Raw genomic sequence first — 24,282 nt, 5'->3', positions numbered from 1 at the left:
TGTTACTGTTAACGGCCATGCCTCTGATTCATACGAGTTAAAGTGTGGGGTACCACAAGGCTCAGTGTTGGGTCCCTTACTCTTTCTTATCTATGTGCTTCCTATGGGTGAACTGATAAAATCATTTGATATTGATAGACATGGATTTGCAGACGACAACCAAGTGTACAAGGCAATTAAATCCATTCATGATCCGTCACGTGTAAATCAAAAACTGTCAAATGTTGAGAAGTGTTTGGTCGCGGTGTATAAATGGTATACCGATAATTTCCTCAAACCAAATGCTGGAAAGACTGAGGTATTTCTCTTAGGTACCCGGTACATCGCAGCGTCTCAATATTACCGACATTGAATCTCTCATGGTCGCAGGTGTTTGTGTCCCTGTTTCAAAGTCGCCGATCTGCAATCTCGGTGTTATGTTCGATCATGAAATGTCTATGAGTCCACATGTGAAATCTGTTTTGAAAAGCGGATATTTTCACATTCGTAACATTGGATTAGCTAGAAAGAATCTGAATAGAAATGCTACCAAGGCACTTGTCCAAGCCCTTGTCTTGTCTAGGCTGGACTACTGTAATAGCCTTCTGGCTGGAATAACCAGTGATTTGTGTGGAAGCTTACAGAAATTACAAAACTGTGCAGCACGATTAGTTTTGCGCACGCCAAAACGAGAGCATATAACTCCCCCGCTCATGCAGTTACACTGGCTACCAGTAAAAGCAAGAATTGGCTTCAAAACACTACTGCTAGTATTCAAAGCTCTTAAATGAATAGCACCGGCCTATATTGCTGATCTAATCACTGTGTATACCCCAAGGCGAACACTTCGATCATCTAACCAATTCAAACTGTCAGAACCATCATTCAGCTTATCTAAAATTTGGCGGCGGAGCCTTCTAATCCCACGCACCTAGACTCTGGAATCAGTTCATCGACTCAAGAGAATCTACACTTACCATGGTTGACCAGTTCAAATCTCACATCAAAACAAAACTATTCAACCAATACTATTCCCTGGAGCGCAATTGAACTTTGTTTTTTAACATGGAAAGCTGCGCTATACAAATCCATATTTATTATTATTATTATTACCCGTATGGTAGAGACTGGGTGCGATACTGTGCCACATCACAGTACGCGTGCAATTCTTTTTCATCACCTCAACTTGGAGGGCATCAACCTTTCTACTTAATTTATTTCAGGGAACCTACAGACATTTCTGGCTTGAGTTTCAAACCACTGTTAGGTTAGAGTAATACGCAACAACAGTATATAGAGGAGTTGAGGAAAAGATTTGACAATACATCCAAGTTTATGTAGAGTTGCAAAAGAATCAACAAATGACTCAAAATTCGAAGATAAGTCAGAAATTATCTAAGTGTCCGGTGTATGAGAAAGGACAGTTAGTTTATTTACACAAGCCAGATAGTTCATCACTTACTACTAATTCACGGAAATTTACTGCCAAATATGTGGGTCCGTTTATTGTACATGATATATTGGATCTAACGCACGTTCTTCTTACAGACATGAAAGGTAGATTGTTGAGAGATGTATTTAATGTAAATCGTCTGAAACCGGCATTTCTAAGGGGAAATGAAGGGAGAACAAGGCAATTCGATACTACGTATCTATGTCCCCCGCGATAGCCAGTATAGAATGAATGACCCCTGAAGACACTGATCTTTGATATAGAAAAATGATGAGTGTATCCAGGGATAACCATACTATGAAATATTATTTTCCTGCTATGAATGGTAATTTGAGAATTGAGTTTAAAAAGTTTTAGGCAAACGACGTCTACCAACCTTGACCTTTGACCCCTAGAACTCCAAAATCACTAATGCACATCCTCTTCCCAGGGCTAATCATACTATGAAATAGCATTGTTCCGTTATCAATGGTTCTTCTTGAATCGTTTTTACAAGGTTTCATATGAATGATATCTAGTAACCTTGACCTTTTCCCCAAAATCAATAGGGCACATCCTCTCCCTAGGGGTAATCATGCGATGTAATATCATTATATTGCTATCAACAGTTCTTTCTGAATCACATTCACGACACAAGGTTTCACGTGAATGACCTGAAGTGACATTGACCTTTGATCCTTGGAGCCCAGAATCAATAGGGCACATCCTCTCCCTAGGGGTAATCATACTACGTAATATCATGGTCCTGCTATCAACGGTTCTTCTTGAATGACGTTCACAAGGTTTCGCATGAATGACCTGTAGTGACCTTGACCTTTGGTCCTTGGACCCCAAAATCAAAAGGGCACATCCTCTCCCTAGGGGTAATCATACTACGTAATATCATGGTCCTGCTATCAACGGTTCTTCTTGAATGACGTTCACAAGCTTTCACATGAATGACCTGTAGTGACCTTGACCTTTGGTCCTTGGACCCCCAACATCAATAGGGCACATCCTCTCCCTAGGGGTAATCATACAACGTAATATCATGGTCCTGCTATCGACAGTTCTTCTTGAATCACTTTCACAAGGTTTTACATGAATGACCTGTAGTGACCTTGAGCTTTGATCCTTGGACACCAGAATCAATAGGGCACATCCTCTCTCTAGGGGTAATCATACTGTGTAGTATCATAGTCCTGCGATCAACGGTTCTTCTTGAATCGCGTTCACAAGCCCATGCCCATGGACGGACGGACGAACGGACGGAGGCGGATACCAAGTCCCCCGCTCGCGGCCTATCCCGCGCGGGGGACAAATATTGGACACTTACAGAAATTGCGTCAAGCTTTGAGGAAGAGTGATGACTCTGATTCTTGTAATGTGAGCCAACCAGATTTTCAGGTTACGGATGAAAATGATGGAATTCTATCCACAGGTGATGGTGAATTTGTATATTCGGCAATCTACGAACCAGTAGATACTAAAGCATATTTGGAGACATGAGTGCTAACAATGGGATAGCATCACCTAGTGTTTTGAACGAAACAAAACAGTTGCAGTTGTTGAAAGTAACACAAAATTCTTTTTCAGAGAATACAAATTACTATATTTTCAAAGCCAGATTTAAGGCTGGAGAACTTCAACTACTGTTATCATTAAAAATGTTGGGTAACAAAACTTTCAGGTTTTGGTATAATCCATCATTGGATGTCAAATATCCTGAAATTGTTGACAAAATTCTACAAATGACTAACATTAGAATTACAGGTTCTCATCGAAAATTTGTGAATCAAGTGTATATGATGCTTAATCATGTCGATTAATATCTTTCATAAGCTAGGTTTATGAAATACTTTGTAGATTATGTTACATTATGGTTAGTTTTCAGGTGTGAGACTATGAGCTTCATCTTTGATGATTCGAGCTTTTGTCAGAGTTTAATATTTCTTTTGTTTCAGTGGAATAGGCAGATTGTATGTTGATCTGAATATGTCAGAACTACTAAATAAGTGGTGCATTATGTCATGCAATCTGTAGTGTAAAAGGATTTAGTGCCATGATAAAGGTACTCTTCAAATATTGTTGAAGATTTTATAATGCATTTAGATTTCCATCTAATGATGGACTATTCTATCTAGTGAGCGTCAGTTTGTACCAGTTGCCGGGGAACAAAACTGAAGAGATTATTTTTCAGACTGGGATACTGTGTGTTGTTATGATGGTTGTATCAGAAAGTAAAATTAGTCTGTAAATTGATAAAAGGAAAAAATTAATTTTTGTAAAGAAAATATTTTTTTTTTAAATCTAAACAAAAGGGATGTTATATAGTAATATTGATTGTGTGAGGGTCACGTGATTTTGTAGAGGGAGTGTGGAAGCCATAGAGAAGCGTGTTTGAGACGGAAAAATAAAGATATGTTACCGTAAAAACCGGCGTATAAGTCTACGCGGCGTATAAGTCGAGGTCGATTTTTAGACCTACATTTTATGATTTTAACATATATCCGACTTATAAGTCGAGTCCCTTCTCTTAGAAGAATAATTACTAGTATCATTGTATTGAATAGTTTGTTTTGATAACGATGTGTGCCTTCACGCACGCCGCCACGCGTCAGCCTGATTGCTGCTGTGTGTTAATCAATAGACTGTTACACACACTCAGGTATAATACACTACCATACAGTGATACAGTAGTGTGACTCACATGCTATATATAGCCTAATGTATTAAGCGCTGCTATGAGCGCGCATATATGAATACATCGTTTTAAATGAAGCAGTGTCAAAATGAAAGAAGTTTTTTTCATTAAATAACTTTATTTATCATGAATAATTATTCAAACTGTTATAGCACTGTTATAGTCTTTTTTGTCTGGTAGAATCAATATTTCTTGTGATCGAAAATACTTCGTAGAAAACTGTACTCGGCGTATAAGTCGAGGTCAATAATTCAGTGGTAAAATCAAGGGTTAAAAACTCGACTTATACGCCGGTTTTTACGGTAAATCGAAGTTAATCGTTTGTCCTCTAAGGGTTTAATCCACTTGATACTCGGTACCCGAAGTAAAAGAGAGAGGAGATCAACACAACAATACTCATGAAACACTTGCTGACCCTTAGTCTGATAAATCGATCACTAAGGAGTAATATTAAAGAGTAATATTAAAGAGTTTTATTATCTTAATTAATAATAGTTTGTGTGTTTAAATTTGAATGTACTAATTATGATAAAGAACATAAATAAGAAAGATGATATTTGGGGTTATATTGTATATTACAATTTACACAAAATTAAATACCGTTCATTATGGGATTTGTGATCATTGGATAAGTTAAAATAAATGAATTTGAGGGTTGGAAAAATAGTATGTAATCTCTTTGGTGCGGTTGAGAAGGAGAGCAGACCGGGAGGTATCATGACGTCGAGGGTCGGGTTAAAGTTAGCAGCGAATGAAAAGACTAAGAATCAGGATCCCAGCTCTGCGTTGTGGTGCTGCGTTGGTTGCTCGTTCCCTTTTACAGCTGGCCGCAAGCAGGGTTCTGGATTTTTCTTGGGTGTGGACTCAGCCGTATAAAAGGGGCCACACCTCGAGAGAGAGCAGACTATTTAAGAGAGCATTTTCAAGGGAAGCATTAGAAGAATATAGAACAGATTACTTTCGGCTATCCGGTAAAACTGTATCTTCTTGTGTGAGGGATTTACATAAATTGTTGAAATTGAAGTTATGTTTAAATTGTTAGAATAAAAGTTGAATATCATCATATTGTGATTTGGAGATCCTTTTCATTCTTTGGTTTTCGGGTTTCTGTGTTCGTGGTCGACTTTATTGCCAGGGACCGGGGTTTATAATAGAGGAAAAAGACAATAGAGAAAGGGACCGCGGAACATTATTTTCTGAAGGCACCTGGCGCTGTCGGATAGAATACGCCTGACTGGATATAACTTGATTACTATGTATATACACATTTATTATAAATTTCTGCTGTTAACTAATTATAAGTCTAGTATAAACTACTATGTAAATGCATTTTTAAACTAAGTACCGGTCCAGTGTTGGCACCTGAGGTAACTAACAAAGAAATCATTATAATCGATGCCGGTATTCTTTTAGTTTCAAATGCGGATCCGATTTATAGCTCAATATAATAAGGAAATACTAGGTTATTCTACTATTCACTGCCCCCTGGTGACCATAAAACTTATTTCCTTAAAACTCACCACAATCATAGACGATGTAATGAGCTACAACTTTGCAATTGATTGTGGTAACTAAATATGTATTGGTACAAATATAATATAGAAATAGAAAGAAATTGTATTATTCAACACCCCCAGGTGGCCATATACAAAAGCCAATGAACTTGAAACTCACCACAATCATAGAAAACGTTATACGCTACTACTCTCTAATTCATTGTCGTCTGACAGGGCCAGTTTTTGGGCTGAAGATGTGTCTAGGGTAGATACATGCATAAACCAAATATCAAGACATTACATTGAAGCGTCTTCAAAACTTCCCAAAATAACGGGATTTCGTCTACGGACGGATGGACGAACGGACGGACGACGGACAAAAAGTGAAGGCAATAGCCCGCTGGGACTAAAGTCCCAAGTGGGCTAAAAACAATGAGGGACAACAAAACCTAGTAAAAGTTTATGTAGCCGAATAAGTCTCAAGTGGGCTAAAAATAGCATGATGGCTGCCTAGACATATATTGTAACCTATGTACACAGATGGCGTGTCATCCACTGGTACGTGTGGCGAAAATTGTCAATATCTGGGGTGGGTTTGACCACAAAATGTCGGTCTTTGGTGAAATTATATTATGTATTTCGGAATGGCCTTAAGCCGTTCTTTTCTCATTGTTTCTTTTTAGATGTACGTATTCTGGGACGGGGCTGGGTGTTCTGCGGCGATGTTTCGGGATCTTTTCGGCTCAATTTCAATCTGACAGATTTTTGGCAGTCCTGTCAGATTCCAATTTCACGACCTGGGCAGGCCCCCGCGGTGTTGGCCACGCCACATCGCGGTGACATTAGCGATTTTTCGGCGCCTGTCCAGGCCATTCTTTTATCCTCCACCTACCTATTAGTGTGTGTTCTCCTTTTTATATTCGAGACCCAACTTCTTTGATTTTGGGCCGTTTTGGTTCCGTCTCGTCGCCGGAGAATTCTCCAGCCCTGCTCGTGTTTACGCTCGTTTTTACGACGCCGTTCGCTGGCGCCGCCTCACTTCCGTGTGAGCGTTTTCGCGGTGGTGCGGTTGACTCCGGTTTATTTTTAGTAAATATCTCCGTATCGGTCTTATAGTCGTCATTTTTCGCGTTAATCTTAAAATATTATAGAACTTAATTCTATTTCTCGCGTATGAAGTCTTTATTTAGGGTTTTATCATTCGTCACGGTCGAATGATTTCGCGTGCTCTACTTTGTCCGCGGATCGTATCACTGCTCGTCACGCTTGACCAATCACCGCGTGCGTTGACCGCATTAAAACTATAAATTTGGCGCAATCACGCTCTTTGGCAACTTGGCTCTGGCAGAGCCACATTAGAAACTCTTCTTGCTGCCTCTTCACCGTTTTACGAATCGGACGCTGTAAATCGTACAGATCATGTAAGAAGACAATTTTACTCTCTAATTAAGACACGGGCCTCCGGGTCGTCTGACCCCGGGATCGCTTCAGTGGTTTTTGACATCCCGCCCTCAGTGAGTCCCGAGTGCCGACGCACCCGGGGGTCGTGTAGTCGTCGGCCATGGGCTGCCGATAAACTCGTCACTTACAATCCTGTAAATATTGTAAATTCTCCGTCAGTTCATCGTCTGTTTAAATTCAATCCTCTGACGATGCCAACTTAACGCTCTCGTCGCTGTAATTAGTAATAGTAATAATAATAGTATGGTATATCTTCTGTGCTATTTCCGTAATTTTACTCCGAGATGTCGTTTCTGCTGACCATGAAAATCACCTGTATTCAGTAACTCCTTTTTCGAACGAACGCGCGGTCGTTTCATCTTCTTGACGTCGCCTCTGAATTTCGACTCTTTGAGTTCGCGTCACCGACATTTTGAATTTGGCGCGCAGTCGTTGATTAACGACAACGCTCGTCGTTAACTATTTGACGTTCCGTCGTGTAATTCTTATCGTTGATTGAAGACAACGCTCGTCGTTAACTATTTGACGCTCCGTCGTATAATTCTTATCGTTGATTGAAGACAACGCTCGTCGTTAACTATTTGACGCTCCGTCGTATAATTCTTATCGTTGATTGAAGACAACGCTCGTCGTTAACTATTTGACGCTCCGTCGTATAATTCCTATCGTTGATTAACGACCACGCTCGTCGTTAACTATTTGACGCTCCGTCGTATAATTCTTATCGTTGATTGAAGACAACGCTCGTCGTTGACTATTTGACGCTCCGTCGTATAATTCTTATCGTTGATTAACGACAACGCTCGTCGTTAACTACTTGACGCTCCGTCGTTAACATCTTAATCGTTGATTAGCTTCGACGCTCGTTTACTGAGACCTAAGTTATATTAGATACACACCGGAGTCCGCCGCGCCACCGCTTCTATTTGACGTTCGGTCGTCTCCTTTGTATGCTACCGTACATTGACTGTACCAAGGCATTGCAAGCCATGAAGGGCACATTCTTTTTATATATCGAAATGTAAATAATCAAGGTGTTTTGCGTGTGGACATGATGTCCCCTTGGCATCAAGAACGATGAACTTGTATTATGTATTATAAGAAAATATATATATTTAATAATTCGCACTACATTCCAATCAAACTTCGAATCTTGCGTTTATTTGATTCGCCGGCACTGGAAGGAAGGACGAGGATTTCTGTTTGTTTTCCTGCTGCATCGAACCCATTTAGTTCTACGTGAGGATCGTTCCCCTATTGACCGTCGCTACGGACAACACTTATGCATACGACTAGTTTGACAGATCTGGCATGAGTCGCAATTAGCTCCTGAGATGACGGGGGACAGCTATGTGCGAGAGGGCACTTGGAATGGGGGTAGCCATATCCGCCGAGTAATCAACACTGCGAGTTTCGTCCGAGGAAAGCCCCTAAAGCGGATTACTCTGAGGAGAGCGGGTTGGGGGGTCTGTATTGGCCACACAGATTAAGGCTACGTGGAGTAGGGAGGCGACTGTTTGGAGGAGAGCGTACTGCTTAAGCGCCCTTTTTTAGCGACATTTTTTAATAGAGGAACCGATTCTACATATTTTATATCATTTACTTTCCTGGGGAAGACAAGAGTCTCCTTGCCGTATTCACTACCCGAGTGCGGTCGACCCAGGCGGACCCGTGTAGCGAGCGCCCCGGCACAGCAGAGTGACTACGACTACGCTACCTATGGACAACAGCAGTCACTACCTGAATTACTATTTTTTTTATGTTTACACTACAACCGCTACATACGCATATACATAAATGTATTTGCAGACACACGTGGCTCACTGCTAACGCGCTGACATAAAAATGTATTATCCTGCTGTAAGGCGATGAAAGAAGTAACAAAATAGATTATTGGTTATAATAATGACCTCAAATAAACATGAACAACTCTTCTTGATTTTGAGGATCTTTGCGAGCATGAGAGTACGTAGATTGGGAAGTAATTTCTAGGCCAAATCGTATCCGTTCAAAAAGCCGATCATGATATTTTGGGGTAAAAATCTGAAGCTAGAAGGCCGACTTATTGGCCGCAAAATGTGGTAATAGCAACAGGGACGAAAACAGTGTTTTCAATAAGAGCCAGGTCCCAGGTCCGTCTGTTTTTTCAAACCAGCTTTCGTTTCAGGGACTGTGACATATTTTGGGACCCTTCTGTTTTTCAAAGGGACCTGGCTTGTTAATTTCTCATTGAAAACACTGATGAAAACAGAGGCGTTTTAAAACCGCGGAAAGATTTGAAATAAAAGTATCAAAATTTGAAATTTATAAGACTTTTTGGGGCATCTAAGGCCCATTTTCCAGTGACAAAATAAGACTAATACCATGTGGTTGATCGTTCATTGTTTATGTTTTTAGTACATGAAAAGGATGGCTCCAACAACATCCAAATCGCTAGAAAATATTTAAATGAACTTGTCAATAAATAGTAGAGTCCCAAGAGGAGCCCTTATCTATAATCCATCAGTCAAGACAAGTGCATTGTGCCTGAATACCCTCCCCCTCCACGGATCTACATCAATCTCAAGAATGATAAAGGTCCAATGGCCCGTGGCTCACCATTAAATCATTGAGTGTATATATTGTCAAAAATAGTATACTAAATATAAATCAACATTTCGATTGAAGATGTATGAGGCTGACAATATGCACCAGAGGATGTGTGAGAGTGCTGTGTAATCTATCATTGCCGAGTCACTGTGCTATACATACACTCGCTCAGGTGATTACTAACACACACAGCCATATACTGTAACCTATATTCGCACACACGCGGCTGACTGTTGATACCCGTATTGCAATTTCACACGTCAGAATACATCCATCCACAAAATGTCAAAAAAATACAAACATATAGACTTTTTTCTAGAAATCAAAACAAATACCGGCTATGATTTTTTTCTTAAATATACAAATAAGACCCGCTACGAACCCTGCCATTGGTATTGTCATACTTGCTAGTTCAGATACTGAGTTAAATAGCCTACTCGCTTATAATCGTGATAACGAACAAACTATAAGCAAAGGTACGATACCTAGTCGAATAAAATTTCCCAATGGGCTTCCCCAATTACATCAGAGACGCCGAAATTCCCAGAATTTCCTGTATATCCCACAAACAGCCAATCACATTCATTGTAGGTCAGGTAACAAGGTTAACTCAAATAAATAGAAGCGAGGAAATTAAGGGGGTTTATAAAGTGAGGGCCTGTTGGTCGAAAAGTACATTGAGATCAGTTGAACTAAAAACGGCTACACTTCCAGGAAGGATTGAACTTTTTTATATTTCAATTCCAAGCATGCAAATTGTCATATGTAAAAACGTGTCATTACTTCGTGCTAAAAAGCAGGGTTTTTGCGTGTTTTTCAAGAATAAGTCCCCTAAAAATAACTCGATCAATATGAAATTTTTGTGGGCTTGAGAACTCATTAAGCCAAACCATGACACCAAAAATCAACACTATTGGTTCAATAGCCAATGTTTGTGCCTTGTTGAGACACCGCTACTCTATTCATTTTCAATGAAAACTGCTTGATCAGACCGTTTGCATAGGCAAACCAACGGTTCGCCAATAAAAATTTACCTCCAACAGCGGAAATCTGCGTTTCCGCGGAAGATCTTCATCCCTGTAGCCACTACATAGTGGATTCCATTACTTTCATAGTGGAGTGCTATTGGGGTAGTAATACACCAAGTGAGTGAAATTCAGTTCCTACTAACCTTATCTGTGCGAATTCTGAGTCTGACATCATTTCGACTATCATCAAAAAGTTTCCCAAACTCATCTTGACATTCATCACTGGAATTTTCCCATTCTGAAGAACATAAAATGTAGGCTGAAATTTCAGTACAACACGAAAAGGATATATGCAATCAACGAGTAGGTGAAATGGCTAACTTGTGAACTTCAGGCCATGCCAGGCTATTTGGAAGGCAAGTTTAAGGTCATTATTTCCAACAAGGGTCCAGTTCCACAGTTGTGAGTTAAGATTTGACTCTGGGTTAACTCATTGAAAATGAAGTAACTTTAACTCAAAGTTAACTCTAACTCATGACTGTGGAACTGGGTCAAGAAGTCCATGTCCATTAAGACATCGTCGGAAAAATAGAAGTTCCAGACAATTACACAAAACAGACAAGGGACCCAGGGCTGCTTGGGGTAAATGTAGCTTAGCACGGATATAATTGTCTGGCTTTTTCCATGAAATATGATAGAGGCATGATCACCATGAACAGGACGTACTTCACAATTCTGATCACAAGTTCTACCTTGTTTTATAGTTAAATAAGGACTATGTATTCATTCGCATATTCGTACCAAAGTTTTTTCCGTCAATTTTTTTTTCACCCTGAACATCCAACAATGCTATAAATCCCCAACTCTTGTCATGCCTGCACAATTGAACAGTGATTTAGCTACACAAGAATGATAACCCAAATTGTTCTGGTACAAACCATACAAGGGTTATGTAATTGATTAATTGAATACCCTAATGAATCCTAGAACCATTTTGATACTTTAATAACTTGGATTTCAACTTTACTCATGTATGAATGGATGAAAAGTGACTGCAACAGCTCCTTTGGGCAACTAAAGGATAGGTCAAACATAGAAAAACTAACCACTAGGATATGAGGATATAATAAGGTGCCACATATGAAGAACAGAACTGCCATTGTTCATCTTCTCAATTACTACCAAATAGAATCCCTCTTCAAATCTTGTGATGCCTCGTAAGTCAATAAAACCTTCCAATGGACCAGCGCGACCGTCACTATGAGTTGTGTTCTTTGCCATCACCCGGATCATTTTTTCCTGGTATATGTGAAGAAACTGAGTGTGTTGCCAATCCTGAAATAATAAATAAAGGAGTACAATTTACTTTGGAGCAAAATATTGATTTGTTCACGGATTTGCAATAACGCATAAAGATTAAACCTTCATGCACACCACTGAGTAGTAAGCATGTTCAACTGTGATGATTGTAGTGTATATCATCACGTCTCAATTAACCAAGGCAGAACAATCAATACAACAGTTGGACCTAGACATACGCAAAGAATACCCCTCCTGGAGTGAGAGTAATGTAGAGAATGTGAAGTTGAAAAAGGGATCAATCTTTTCCCATGGTCTTATTGATTTGAATGCAAAATAAAAAAATTGAATCAAATTAATTAGATTTTCTGAAATTATTTCAAAAAAACAATATTGAATTGAAGAATTTTACCAAATTAAGGCTTCATCAATAGCCTTCAAAAGCAGTCGCCACTTTAGCTCCCATCATAACAGCTAACTTAACCCTTACAATACCACTACCGTATGGCATACGGTACAAATTGGCAAGCTAGCATACCTGTACCGTATGTGATACGGTATCACTTTGTGATGGAATATGTCCATCAGTCGTCTTGTATGTTGTAACTGGAGGGTGCTGCCCTCTCTTCTCTTGAAAAATACAGAACAATAGGTGATTGTGTTAATATCTTTTGTCCGCCATTTTACTGGTTTTTGGGCTCTCAGAGTCGATATTTGGAGGAAACTTCTACTGTAGAACAGGCAGAATAGGACCTCCTTACATCAGGTGGCAGCGGTGGGATTTGATTGTGAAAAAACCAGTTGAAATTGAGTTGAAGCGGTGAACACCTTTTTCTCCATTAAGGCTGTGTAAATTACGGTGTACTTTACGTACTTGTTACCTACTTCGTAATTCCTAGGTCATATTTAGTATGATTTAAGTGCCTGTTTCCCCTAAATCTATTTGCGGTCATGTATTTTCTGTGTCATTTATATAAAAGAATAGTAATTATGTCAGATGTTGAGAATGATATGTGTGAGCCCTTGGCCTTATCTAGGCCTATGTCACCACCCATACTAGAACCATCACTCTTAGGCCACCACAACATACCCAAAGTATAGAAGAAAATCGATGTGACCCTTCGGAGAACAGTGAGGCTCCCAGTCCGGCCACGGAAAACATTTGTCACAAGTTGCGCGACACCAATGTTCAAACAACAGGAACAGAACCAGCCCAGACGAGCTTCGTTACAAACATCGGAACAGTGAGGCTCCACGCCTCGGGCCTTTTCTGTGATGCCATAGTAAATGACCGTTCGAAAGCGGTACTCCTGGACACTGGTGCCTCCTGTACCATCATTAGAGGTTCAGTATGGGACTCTAGTAGCCCAACGGGTGAAGCCGCTGCACTGAGGCCAATCGAAGGACTCGTGACAACAGCTACCGGTCGGCCAATGGAGTTACGTGGGTTAGCTGTGGTATGTTTGAGAGTTGGAAGTTAAGAATTTCATGTCCCCATGATCGTCAGCGAGGATTTGGCCCAAGACTGCTTACTCGGATGTGATTTCTTCGAGATATATGGCTGCAACATAGACTACCGTAACAAAGTGCTCTGCTTCGGAAGCCTCAGCGAGGTGCCTGTCCGCCAGAGCCCTAAACGCGCGAGTGCTTGCAGGGTGTTCATCGGTAAGAGCCAAATCATTCCAGCTGGATCTGAGGTGGTGGTAAATGGATACATGAAACGGAGTTATGCTCATAATAATTCGACCTCAGGGATGATCAGCAGCTGTGGACGGAATAATGTCTGCACTGGGAAAACGCTGGTGGTACCGGAGGCAAAGCAGATACCGTTTCGGCAACCTTACTTCTCGGATGAGGCTTGTAGAGTCGACAGGGGCCAGACTATTGGTCTATTCTGCCCCCTACAGTCAGTTGACATCATGACTGTCGACGACCATGCTCAAAACCCGTCAACTCCAAAAATCCAGCTGTAGGGTGGTGACAATACTGAATTCAAGGACCTCTTGAGAGAATTGAAAATCGACCAGCTTGAAATCCCCACTGACATGAAAACACAGCTTGTTGACATCATGCGGGAGAACAAGTCAGTATTCTCGATGGGAGACTTTGACATCGGTCGAACAGATTCGCTTGAATTCGAGATTGACACCGGTTACCACCCACCTATAAAACAACATCCCCGTCGGCTACCCCCTGGTAGGAGAGCTTTTGTTGAGGGGACGACCAAGGAGCTTTTAGAACAAGACTTGATCCGGCCATCCACCAGCCCGTGGTCAAGCCCAATAGTTCTAGCGAAAAAGGCCGATGGTTCCCTGCGTCTATGCTGCGATTACCGCCGACTCAATGACCCGACAGTCAAAGACGCTCACCCGTTAGGTAGAATAGACAGTACCCTAGAGGCTTTATCTGGCGCAACCTGGTTCTCGTCCCTCGATTTGACCAGCGGATACTGGCAGGTCCCGATAATCCCGACGGTGCCAAATGCGATAGAGTCAAGAGATTGGCCGACCCCGACGTCAGTTACCGAACTGCGTAGTTTCCTTGTGGTCTTGTGACATATTACTCGCAATTCATCAAGGATTTCGCCGACTTGACAGCCCCGCTACACCGTCTTACGAGGAAAAATGAACCATTCGTCTGGACATCGTTTGACGGACTAGCGTTTGACGGACTGAAAGAAAAGCTGAACAGCTCCCCTATGCTGGCATTCCGAGATTTCTCAGAGGGCGCTGGAGAGTTCAATTTGGACTGTGACGCCTCTAACTGGGCTATCGGAGGGGTGCTGACACAGCTACAATGCGATGGTTCTGAGAGAGTTATCGAGTACAGTAGCCACACGCTGAAAGGTGAAGGGGAGAACTACTGTGCCACCAGGCGCGAAATGTTGGCCTTGGTTGACATGATTGATCATTTCTGCCACCATTTATTAGGCAGGAAATTCAAAGTTCGCACAGAACACGCAGCACTCGAGTGGCTAGAAACCTTCAAAAACCCTGGGGGTCAAGTGGCTCGGTGGCTTGAACGCCTGTCGGAATATGATTTCGTGATCGAACATCGAGCTGGAAGCAAACATTTGAATGCAAACGCCCTGTCTCGCATCCATAAGAGACGGAGGACACATGGGGACTGCCCAACTTGTGGTGACACTGGTCCATCTATACACCAGGTGACTGCAAAGCATCAAGGCGATTTGACAGCGCACTCCACTGGCTTGTCCAGGAACAAGATAATCGAGGCGCAAGTAAATGACCCCGAATTATCAGAAATTAGGGAGTTCTTGGCCGGAGATGGGGTCAACGTCTACATTCTAGTCGCTCAAGATGCACCGCCAATCCGCACGGAAAAGGCCTCCGTGGTGGCACATGTCCTCGTGAACGAGTGGGTCACCCGTTATGGCTGCCCTGAATCCATCCACTCGGACAAAGGTGAAAACTGCGTGTTTGATGGCATTTCGTTCAAGCGTCCAGCACTCCACTCTTGAAACGCCGTTCTACTTGATGTACGCCGAGGAAATGTCACTACCAATCGACATCAGCGTAGGCTTGCCCGAGGACCACCACCCAAGGACTAAGTATAGCATGGACCTCTCTGACCGCCTCACTAAGTCACACAACATTGTTCGTGATCGACTAGTAATGGCACAAAGGCATCAGAAAATGGGGTATCTGAATGAATAAAATTCCCGCCATTTAGTCTTGTCGTTGCAGCCAACTCATGTTTTGAAATATTTATCATTTCTAGTATGGACTGTATCGAGCTAGACCAGTTATCTAGCCTCCACGAGGCGACACAGACCCTTAAACGGTAGGTCTCGAAAATAGTTTGTTCCACCCTTCACAGACAGGACAAGACCCTCAGCGAATTGAGAGCCAAGATGGGCAGACTTTATAACTCTGCCGTAGAACAGTCGTTTGTGGAAGATCCTGGTCGCATAGTAACCGATGCGGTAGTAACCGGTCTCAAGATGAAAAGACCCAACGTTTTCGGCCGAAGATGAGCACAGCAGCATTTGTTTTCGGCCGAAGATGAGCACAGCAGCATTTGAGTACATCAGCCAGGGACTAGTGAACGCCCTGGCCGAATGTGGTGGCGACTCGTCACACATCTGGCCAAAACTTGAAGACTTGAAAGAAAGGACAGTTGAGGACTTACCAATCGTGTTGCTGTGAGACTCAATGTTTACGGGGCTAAAGGCCAGCGGCAGTCTGATTCCGATTTGCTACCCTGGTGAACAACTCGGTGATTTGTTGGAGTACCTCCCACATGTATCCTTTAGGGCAAGAGCGATTGTGGTCACGCATGGTATGAACCATGCCAGTGATTATGGCAGGAACTACAGAGGAGTTTGCGGACGTTATGGCGCTACTCAAGGGCAAGCACCCTTCTGTCCCCCTTTTACACCTACAGACCCCTGTCCCTCCTTGCTGGCGTGTTGACCACAATCGGGTAAACAACATCAACCGGGTTAACCTCTTCGCCCTCCGTGCCAGGTTCCAACAGGCCGACCATCCAGATATCCCGGATTCTGATTTTGTGGGGATACACTACAAAATGTAAGCCATGCACTATGTCTGTCGGGAAATAATCCGTGTGTTAGATCGCGTCTGAATGTGTTTCCTTCGGCACCTAACGATGGTTCACCTGGAGTCGCTTATTCTTTGTAATGATAGTGACAAAAAGCCATTCAGTCCAAATACTACCACACGTGACCCCCCAGATGTAGCATACCCTATTGTGAACAGTTTCTTTCCGTTTTCTTTTGATTATATTTTTCAGCTTCCCAGGATGAGGAACAGTGGCGGAGGGGCAAGCCAAGTGCGGCGTCCATTGGCCGTATCTACCTTTTGATGGTATAGATATTTTTGGTTAGACGCTACACTTAGGTGAGCCCCGAAAACGAACCACAAACCAATAGTGGGGACCGAAAGCTGCATATATCATAATCACTGAGATTCAACCCGAATGCGAAACAATGACTACTAGTGTTAGGTGTCGTGTTAGATGTCTGCTGTATCCAGAGCCGAGAAGTTTGGAGCTTAATATTGTAAAATAAGGACTATAATTGTTTAAATTTGTGTAGATATTTTGACTATACATTCCTGTTCAAATAGGAGTTGAACAAGTTGAAGGGGGATGGTGTGATGGAATATGTCCATCAGTTGTCTTCTATGTTGTAACTGGAGGGTGCTGCCCTCTCTCTCTTGAAAAATATAGAAAAATAGGTGATTGTGTTAATATCTTTAGTCCGCCTTTTTACTGGTTTTTGGGCTCTCGGAGTCGATATTTGGAGGAAACTTCTACTGTAGAACAGGCAGAATAGGACCTCGTTACAACTTCACCCTTCTTCTAGAAGGGCATATCTATTAGTATCAGCCAGTGCTGCCATCTGCATAAAATCCATGATGGCAACAGTCAGGAAAAAACAATTTGGCTAGATGAAATGGTTCAGCAGCTTGTATATGATGCTGACAGTGATGCTGGTGACTTGGAATTTGGTAGTGTACAAATTGAGTGACAACGAATATGACAGCAGCAGTTCAGATGATGAGACTTAGTCAGAAAATAGGTTTTTAGTGCCGGCTATGATTTTGATGATGAAAATGAAATCAGTGATAATTTTTTCAGACCCTGTTGATACGGTTGTCATGGCAACGGACACTAATAACAATATAATGAAGAACCAGAAACTGTCCATCCTCAAAGTCACATATATCCAAATAATTTGTCTTATTTGTAAGCCCAATGGTTATCGACACAATGGTATACAATGTATCAGTGTCAAATACATAGGTAACAATTTTCTGAGGCCTGAAATTATACCCCAATGAAACCCCTTACAACCAGCCTTCCAACATATCGTTGGAGAAGTTGGTAAATGAGTGGAAAAATAAATTTTTTAGTTATTCTATTTCTTTGAAATTTTTACTACATAAAGTAAGGATATATGGTATGCAATTTCAGTTGGAATTGAATAGATCAGTGCATTTTGCTGGGAGACAGAGCAGTTTATCTGAAACTTTTTCATGAATTTTTTCATGGCAGCCATCTTGGAGTATGTGACCTTGACCTCAAGTTCACTTATATCCAAATTATCTATGTCTAGATTGCTGGCCCAAAAGTTATCAACAACATGCTATATAAATTTTCTGTGTCAGATACCTTGGTAACTTTTCTATGAAGTTTCAAATGAACCCCTATAAACCCCTAAATTCCCCTCGGTACAGCAGCGGAGACACTAAGTGGTATTGAAAGGGTTAATGCAGTCTTTAGCCCGTGAATCATTTCACAATATCAAAACAGGAAGTGTTTATCATTGTTCAGTAATCAGCTTTAAACTGCATGTTTAAGGGATTCAAAAATCGTTTATTTACTAAGGTACGTTATTCAAACCACAAATTTTGATACTTTCAATATATGGAAAAATACCGATAGAATGTTTTTGAAACAATCTTTTATGTAGAAACCCATGTTAGAGACCTTTTCGTCGGGTTTTATATCAATGAAATGACCTTACTGTTGTTCTCCGATAACAAGCGTAACAATCCCTGTATGTATGGACTTATGATCGAATAAGTCACTAGAGGACCCTGAACTAATTAAGTTTTTTTAGTAAACAAGTTACGTTTAATGTTGAAGAGGTCAGACGAGAAGTGAAATTCTAACAACAGACTACAGGGGGCCGGTTGCTCAAAAGTTGGTTAACTCCTAACGTGTCGTTAAATCACTCATCGTGTCGTTATTTCTTAACGACACAATAAGTTTGGTTGCTCAAAAGTTGGTTAACTCCTAACGTGTCGTTAAATCACTTATCGTGTCGATATTTCTTAACGACACAATAAGTTCGGTTGCTCAAAAGTTATCGTGTCGTTAAATATCCTTAACCAGTTGTTAAATTTAAACAACCTCCTGTAGCCACGTTAACTGCTTAACGTGACCGTTAACTTCAATAGAAAATGGCGCGACAACTTTTTTTGGGTGAACATTATGATAATTTAGTTTTGAATCGTAGACAACGGCCACCTATACTCGAGCTTGAGCTGCCAGGTGAGGAACTGCGAAAAAAATATCGATTCGACAGACAGGGAATCGAATAAATAACAGTGTTAATTGAAGATGGCTTGCAAAGGGAAACAAAAAGAAATCAAGCACTGAGTGCCCAAGAAATCGTCTTAATATCGCTGCGCTTTCTAGGGAGTGGGGCATTTATGGCCGTGATCGGAGATACATTTAAAGTTCACAAGTTGACAGTATCTAGATGTATTCATCAATTTTGTGAACTAATGACAAGTCAGGAGATAATGTCTAGATTTATTCGTTGGCCAATGACTGAGGAAGAGAAGAAAAAGTCGAGGGACGGATTTTACCAGATGGCTGGGTTTCCCAGAGTCATCGGAGAGGTTGATTGTACACATGTTCGAATCCAGGAAGAAAGACACTCTAAATATTTGGATTGATATATGAAAGCTGTGGGTACTGTGATCTGTGTGCATTTGTGACCAGCACACAGATCACATTGTTCAATGGGGTTTGGTCCAGGACTCGCGAGATTTTCAACAACTGGGAAGTAACGTGTAATAAATGATGACTTGAATTGCATGACTACCTACCACCCCTCATTATTGTTGGACAACTTAACGTTCGGCACTGACTAAAAATTAGTAATAACATTTTAGAAATGGCCAGAATTTTAACTTAGGTCCTATCTGATTTTTATTTTACAATTGCGATTGGTATAATTTTTTTTTAAATGGCCGTTAAGGCTTCATGTTTCGTCTGCAATTCACTGCAAATAGTTACGCAACTACGCACATTTCAGTGTTTTTGGCAGCTGTACACTCAATCGGCACCGTTCGTGACTAGCTTCACTGCGGAATTATCATTAATTAACATCCCCATATCACATCATCAACTTATATTGTGCCTTAAAACTCTAACAGCCGAAATAATTGAAATGCACACACGATTTCTATCATCGAAAATTCAGAGAGTGGCCATGTTTGTGTTTGCTGCTTCGCGTAAATCCCGCGCGGTGGCGCGGAGTGGGGCCAATACGTCCAGTCACCCGGAGGCCCAAATGAACATACAAATGTCAACAGAAAAAATTTCCACAGTTTGAATGGGCAAGGAATAAGTGATAGTACCCGTAAGTAAGCGGCCTCGTAATTAATATGTGGTAAAACTTACGGTTGCCCTGGAAGATTGAATGATGATTTGATATACTTATTTTTGAAATGAGTGGGCACTAGCCGGATTGCCGGTTCTGGTGTACTGGTAATTCATATCACTTCCTACTCAACACTCACAATACTCCTATGTCCGATGAAGGGTAGCTCCGAATATATTCAAATCAGGGAATCATTTTTGTGGTAATTCATTCTCTGGAGAAATATATGTCTACTAGATTTAATTGATTAATTATCAATCGGACTGATAGAAATTATTATAACAAGCCATTTTTCCATCATTCACAAGTACAAATTTCGCCAATAACATCTTAATAAAGAATGACATTTTACAAAAGGCCTAAAAAGCTGGGAAGCCGATTTAATCTCTAGTATCTCTTTCTATTCTTAAGACACTGAAAATGAAAAAATATTGCTCCTTTTTACCTTGAACATCCCTAATTTCAAGTAATAGTCATTCATACATTTTCCATTCTTTGTTTATAGTTCGTTTTATTGTTATTTATTAACGTTGTTGCAAGATGGCTGGGAAGTACACGATAGCCACATATTCAGATCTTCAGGTTTAAGTAGGTATGTTTCTGCCATCTGAGACCCACGACATGATTACTAAACCTTATAGTTATTTTAATGATTCCTCTATTGTAGATGGATAGAGGCCCAGCCAGTTCATAATGATATAATTCTTTGTGATAGCGGGTATGCGTGCCGTCCATATCTTGACCCCTTACCTCAATCCGGCAAACCAACCCCAGAGAAATTATAATCGGAGTCAAAAGAGCACACGCGTAACGATCGAGCGGGTTTTTGGTGTACTAAAGAGACGTTTCCATGTTTTACACGAGGAGCTCAGAATTTCACCCGAACGTGCATCGAGAGTTGTTGTCACTGCAATGATCCTACACAACATTGCAATAGAATAGAACGAACCGGTGTTGGAACCAATGGAAGCTATAGAAGAGGAAGTAGAAGTTGAACCTTATAATGGGAATGATCGTCAGGGAACACTTTACAGGGACGATCTTGCCAATACATTTTTTGCATAAAGAGATTTCCATTGGATAATGTAGCCTTTATTTACTAATTTAAGAATATAACAATAACAATAAATATTTTTCAATTAATTAATTTAAAACTTCCTTTCAATTATTGTTCTTTTCCAATTAGTTCACTTAGCTGCTCGAGTGACAATTCGGTGATATCCAGAATATTATTTTGCCTCTTCAAGATTACGATTTCTACCTGCAGTTTCTCCATTTCCAGTTTAATTTTCGCCGATTACAGTGCGATGCGCTCTTTGTCAGCTTCTAGCACCTTAAATGGTAAATGAGTCATACACAACTTATTTTAGCTGGTAGCCTCTAGAATGAAGAATTTGTTCAGTTCATGGGTCTATTGGGTTTACAATTTCATCTGGCAATGTAATTGGAGACGATCATCTGTGGTATATCTTGATCGGCGCGGCGCCTCTTTCTGCTGGAGTTGACTGTTGGGGTATCTTCTTAGGCTGTGGAACTAACTCAACTTCAACATCATTAATTACTTCTTCTTCAGGGCCTACTTCAGCTGAAACTGTAAAAGTTTGATTATTTCCTCCTCTTGGGTCTATAGAACGCGACTAGGCCTACCCAGTCTTTAATGAAATTTCTAATGAGAAAAAATACAAGAAAATAAGATGACCAGCCAGGTCAAGGTGATTTATGAAAACAATTGAGCTTTTCCGAAACAGGCCAGAGGTAAAGGGCGATAAAGATGAACCATCCGACCCGCCGATGGCGGCCCGAACGCGTCGGTTATATTTCCTCACGTTCCAAACTTTCGGTACTGGTAATTAGCTTTCCAGGTTTAGAGCTTTTTGTGGAGCGGTGTAGCCTGGTGTACACGCGCGATGAAATACTTCAATAGTTCAACTAGGCCTAACTGCATTTTGAATATTCCTCCCGAGAGTTTTAACACTGCACCGGGATGAAAATGTATTTGAATAAGGTGACCCGTCTTGTAAACTGTGTTCACATAGTGGGATTAAGCTCCAATTCAAGGACTACTCTATGGTATGTAATCTCATTAATTATGCATTAGTTTGACCCTGACCTATGACATCATTTGTAAAGAATCCCGTACAAATGTAAACAAAAGCAGACAGTTCAACTAACCGAACCGAAAAATCATATTTATGGTCTGAATGCAATAAATCTTTTAGATATCAATATACTCTTGTTGAATTAAAAATATACATACTCTCATCATTGACACCATCTTCTAGTTGAAAAGAGTCTAGATTAATTGTTCCTTCAATCCCAGTGAAAGAAAGGTTTCCATCTTGGATCTTCAAGATTGCCTGGCTAATTTCCGAGATTTCTTGTGGTGGGGGACCTCCACCAGTTTTCTTGATGCCCTTTTTGTATCCCGATTTCTCCTGCTTAGCGTTTGTATTTAACTGTCGCCACTTCTCCCTAACTTCCTCCGCTGACCTCACCTCAACACCAAACGCTGATACCTTACTGCCGATTTCTTTCCATATTTCGATGTTCTTTTTGTGGTCTAATTTGTTATTAAAGCCACTGTGAATGGTGTGATAATTTTCTTCAACCAAATTGCGCAATAGTGCGATCTCTTGTGATGAGAAATTAGTCTTCCTCTTCCTTTTCAAGCACATATTATGAGGAGCATTCTCACTTAAGTTTGAAGCGGTAGCCATCTTGGAATCAACTAACGACTGGTTAAGGAACTTAAACGACTCGTTAAAGTTCCTAAACTGTCGTTAGCTAACGGTTCCTCTAACGGTCGTTTGAGCAACACTTTTTAATGCGGATGTTAACTAACGAGTCGTTAGGAACTTAAAAGAGTCGTTAAGCTTAACGACTTGTTAAAGTTAACCAAATTTTGAGCAACCGGCCCAAGAACAAGATTAAATGTGGTCACTAGAACATTAGGGGAATAACAGCACTATATGTTATTTCAAATGTTGCGAATGGTATTTACTGAATAGTGACATAGGTTAATGTTAGTTAATGACAATTATTCAATACCTGACAAGCATCGGATATAGCATCTAGTTCAATGATACATCCAGGTCTAGCAGTACTCTGATCGCTGACAATGTTAAATGAAGAATCACAGCATTCACTGAATATGGGAGAGGTAGCATGAGAATCACCATAAGTTGATGATGCACTGCTAGAAAGGCTTGGATTCTGAAATATTAGAAAAGAAATTTTAAGTGAAGGGTTTTACCACTTAAAAAAGGAGATGAATTTAGCGATACTTTGCCTGTGTTTAAACATCATTCCACGGAATTTTGTCGAGATTATTGGAAAAAAAGACCAGAATATTTAAGCATTTGCGGGGGCAGAGTTTCTTACCAGTTCCTATCCCCATCCATCAAAATAATCTGGGTACTACATGAACATACAAAGCAAATCAGCGTTATTCCATACATGAATAATAGATAATCAGTCAATGAAGACTTTTGCAGCCTAAATTCACCCCCAATCTGTTCATTTAACATCACCATTGCAAAGATCCCTTTTGTCGTGAAATATATAGTAGTGCCTGCATATATCAAGACCGATATTAAGATTTTAATTGGACTGTACCGATCCAGGAAGACAACTATCAATTGCGTGTCACGCCATTAAGTAAATAAACGCTTACTAAAAGCTTGAATTTGGGTTAGAGATCTCTTCCCAATGTATACGCACCTGACATTTCAACAGAAAACCATTGGTTGGCTACAGGGCTACAGCTTAAATTCATTACAAAAACGACCTTTATGGTACATGAAAGATTAAGGGAGAGCAATATCTTGAATCCAACACTTTTCCAAATTTTTCTAATGATGATAAGCCTTAGGGTGATAAATATGATGTCGTTTATGGGAAATTGTTTAACCCATTAGCACTCAGGAATTGCACTATGAAGTGTCAATTACTCCTCAAAAAATTCAAGGCCAAATCCAAGTTCATCCCGATACCTAATAGCTCATTTACTGTTTATTTCCATGCATTACAAGTTAGTGTTATTTTGTAGTAAATAGTCAAGGCTTTCATATGATGTAAGATTTAATGATGTGGGCCACAAAAATTGTGTCCTTTTGGCCCCCCGAATATCATTGAAACTTACTTTCATTTGAAGTGAGCGTTCAGATGTGTCATGTTCGAACTCGAAATAC

The 24,282-nt window shown here is 40.7% G+C and overlaps 1 protein-coding gene across 1 annotated transcript in view; it reads right to left on the bottom strand.

Moving 5' to 3' along the window:
* LOC141906265 (dmX-like protein 2) overlaps positions 1–24,282 on the bottom strand; it is a 344,303-nt gene that overhangs the window by 198,648 nt on the left and 121,373 nt on the right. Inside the window, exons 17-19 of the mRNA XM_074795507.1 lie at positions 23,141–23,285; positions 11,736–11,964; positions 10,833–10,927 (exon numbers count right to left, since the gene is read on the bottom strand). Of these exons, the coding sequence (XP_074651608.1) occupies positions 10,833–10,927; positions 11,736–11,964; positions 23,141–23,285 (469 nt within the window). The remainder of the gene's footprint in view (positions 1–10,832; positions 10,928–11,735; positions 11,965–23,140; positions 23,286–24,282) is intronic.

The sequence above is a fragment of the Tubulanus polymorphus genome, chromosome 5 (genome assembly GCF_964204645.1).
Source record: "Tubulanus polymorphus chromosome 5, tnTubPoly1.2, whole genome shotgun sequence".
Taxonomy (NCBI): domain Eukaryota; kingdom Metazoa; phylum Nemertea; class Palaeonemertea; order Tubulaniformes; family Tubulanidae; genus Tubulanus; species Tubulanus polymorphus.
This window is presented reverse-complemented; position numbering and strand designations above follow the sequence as displayed.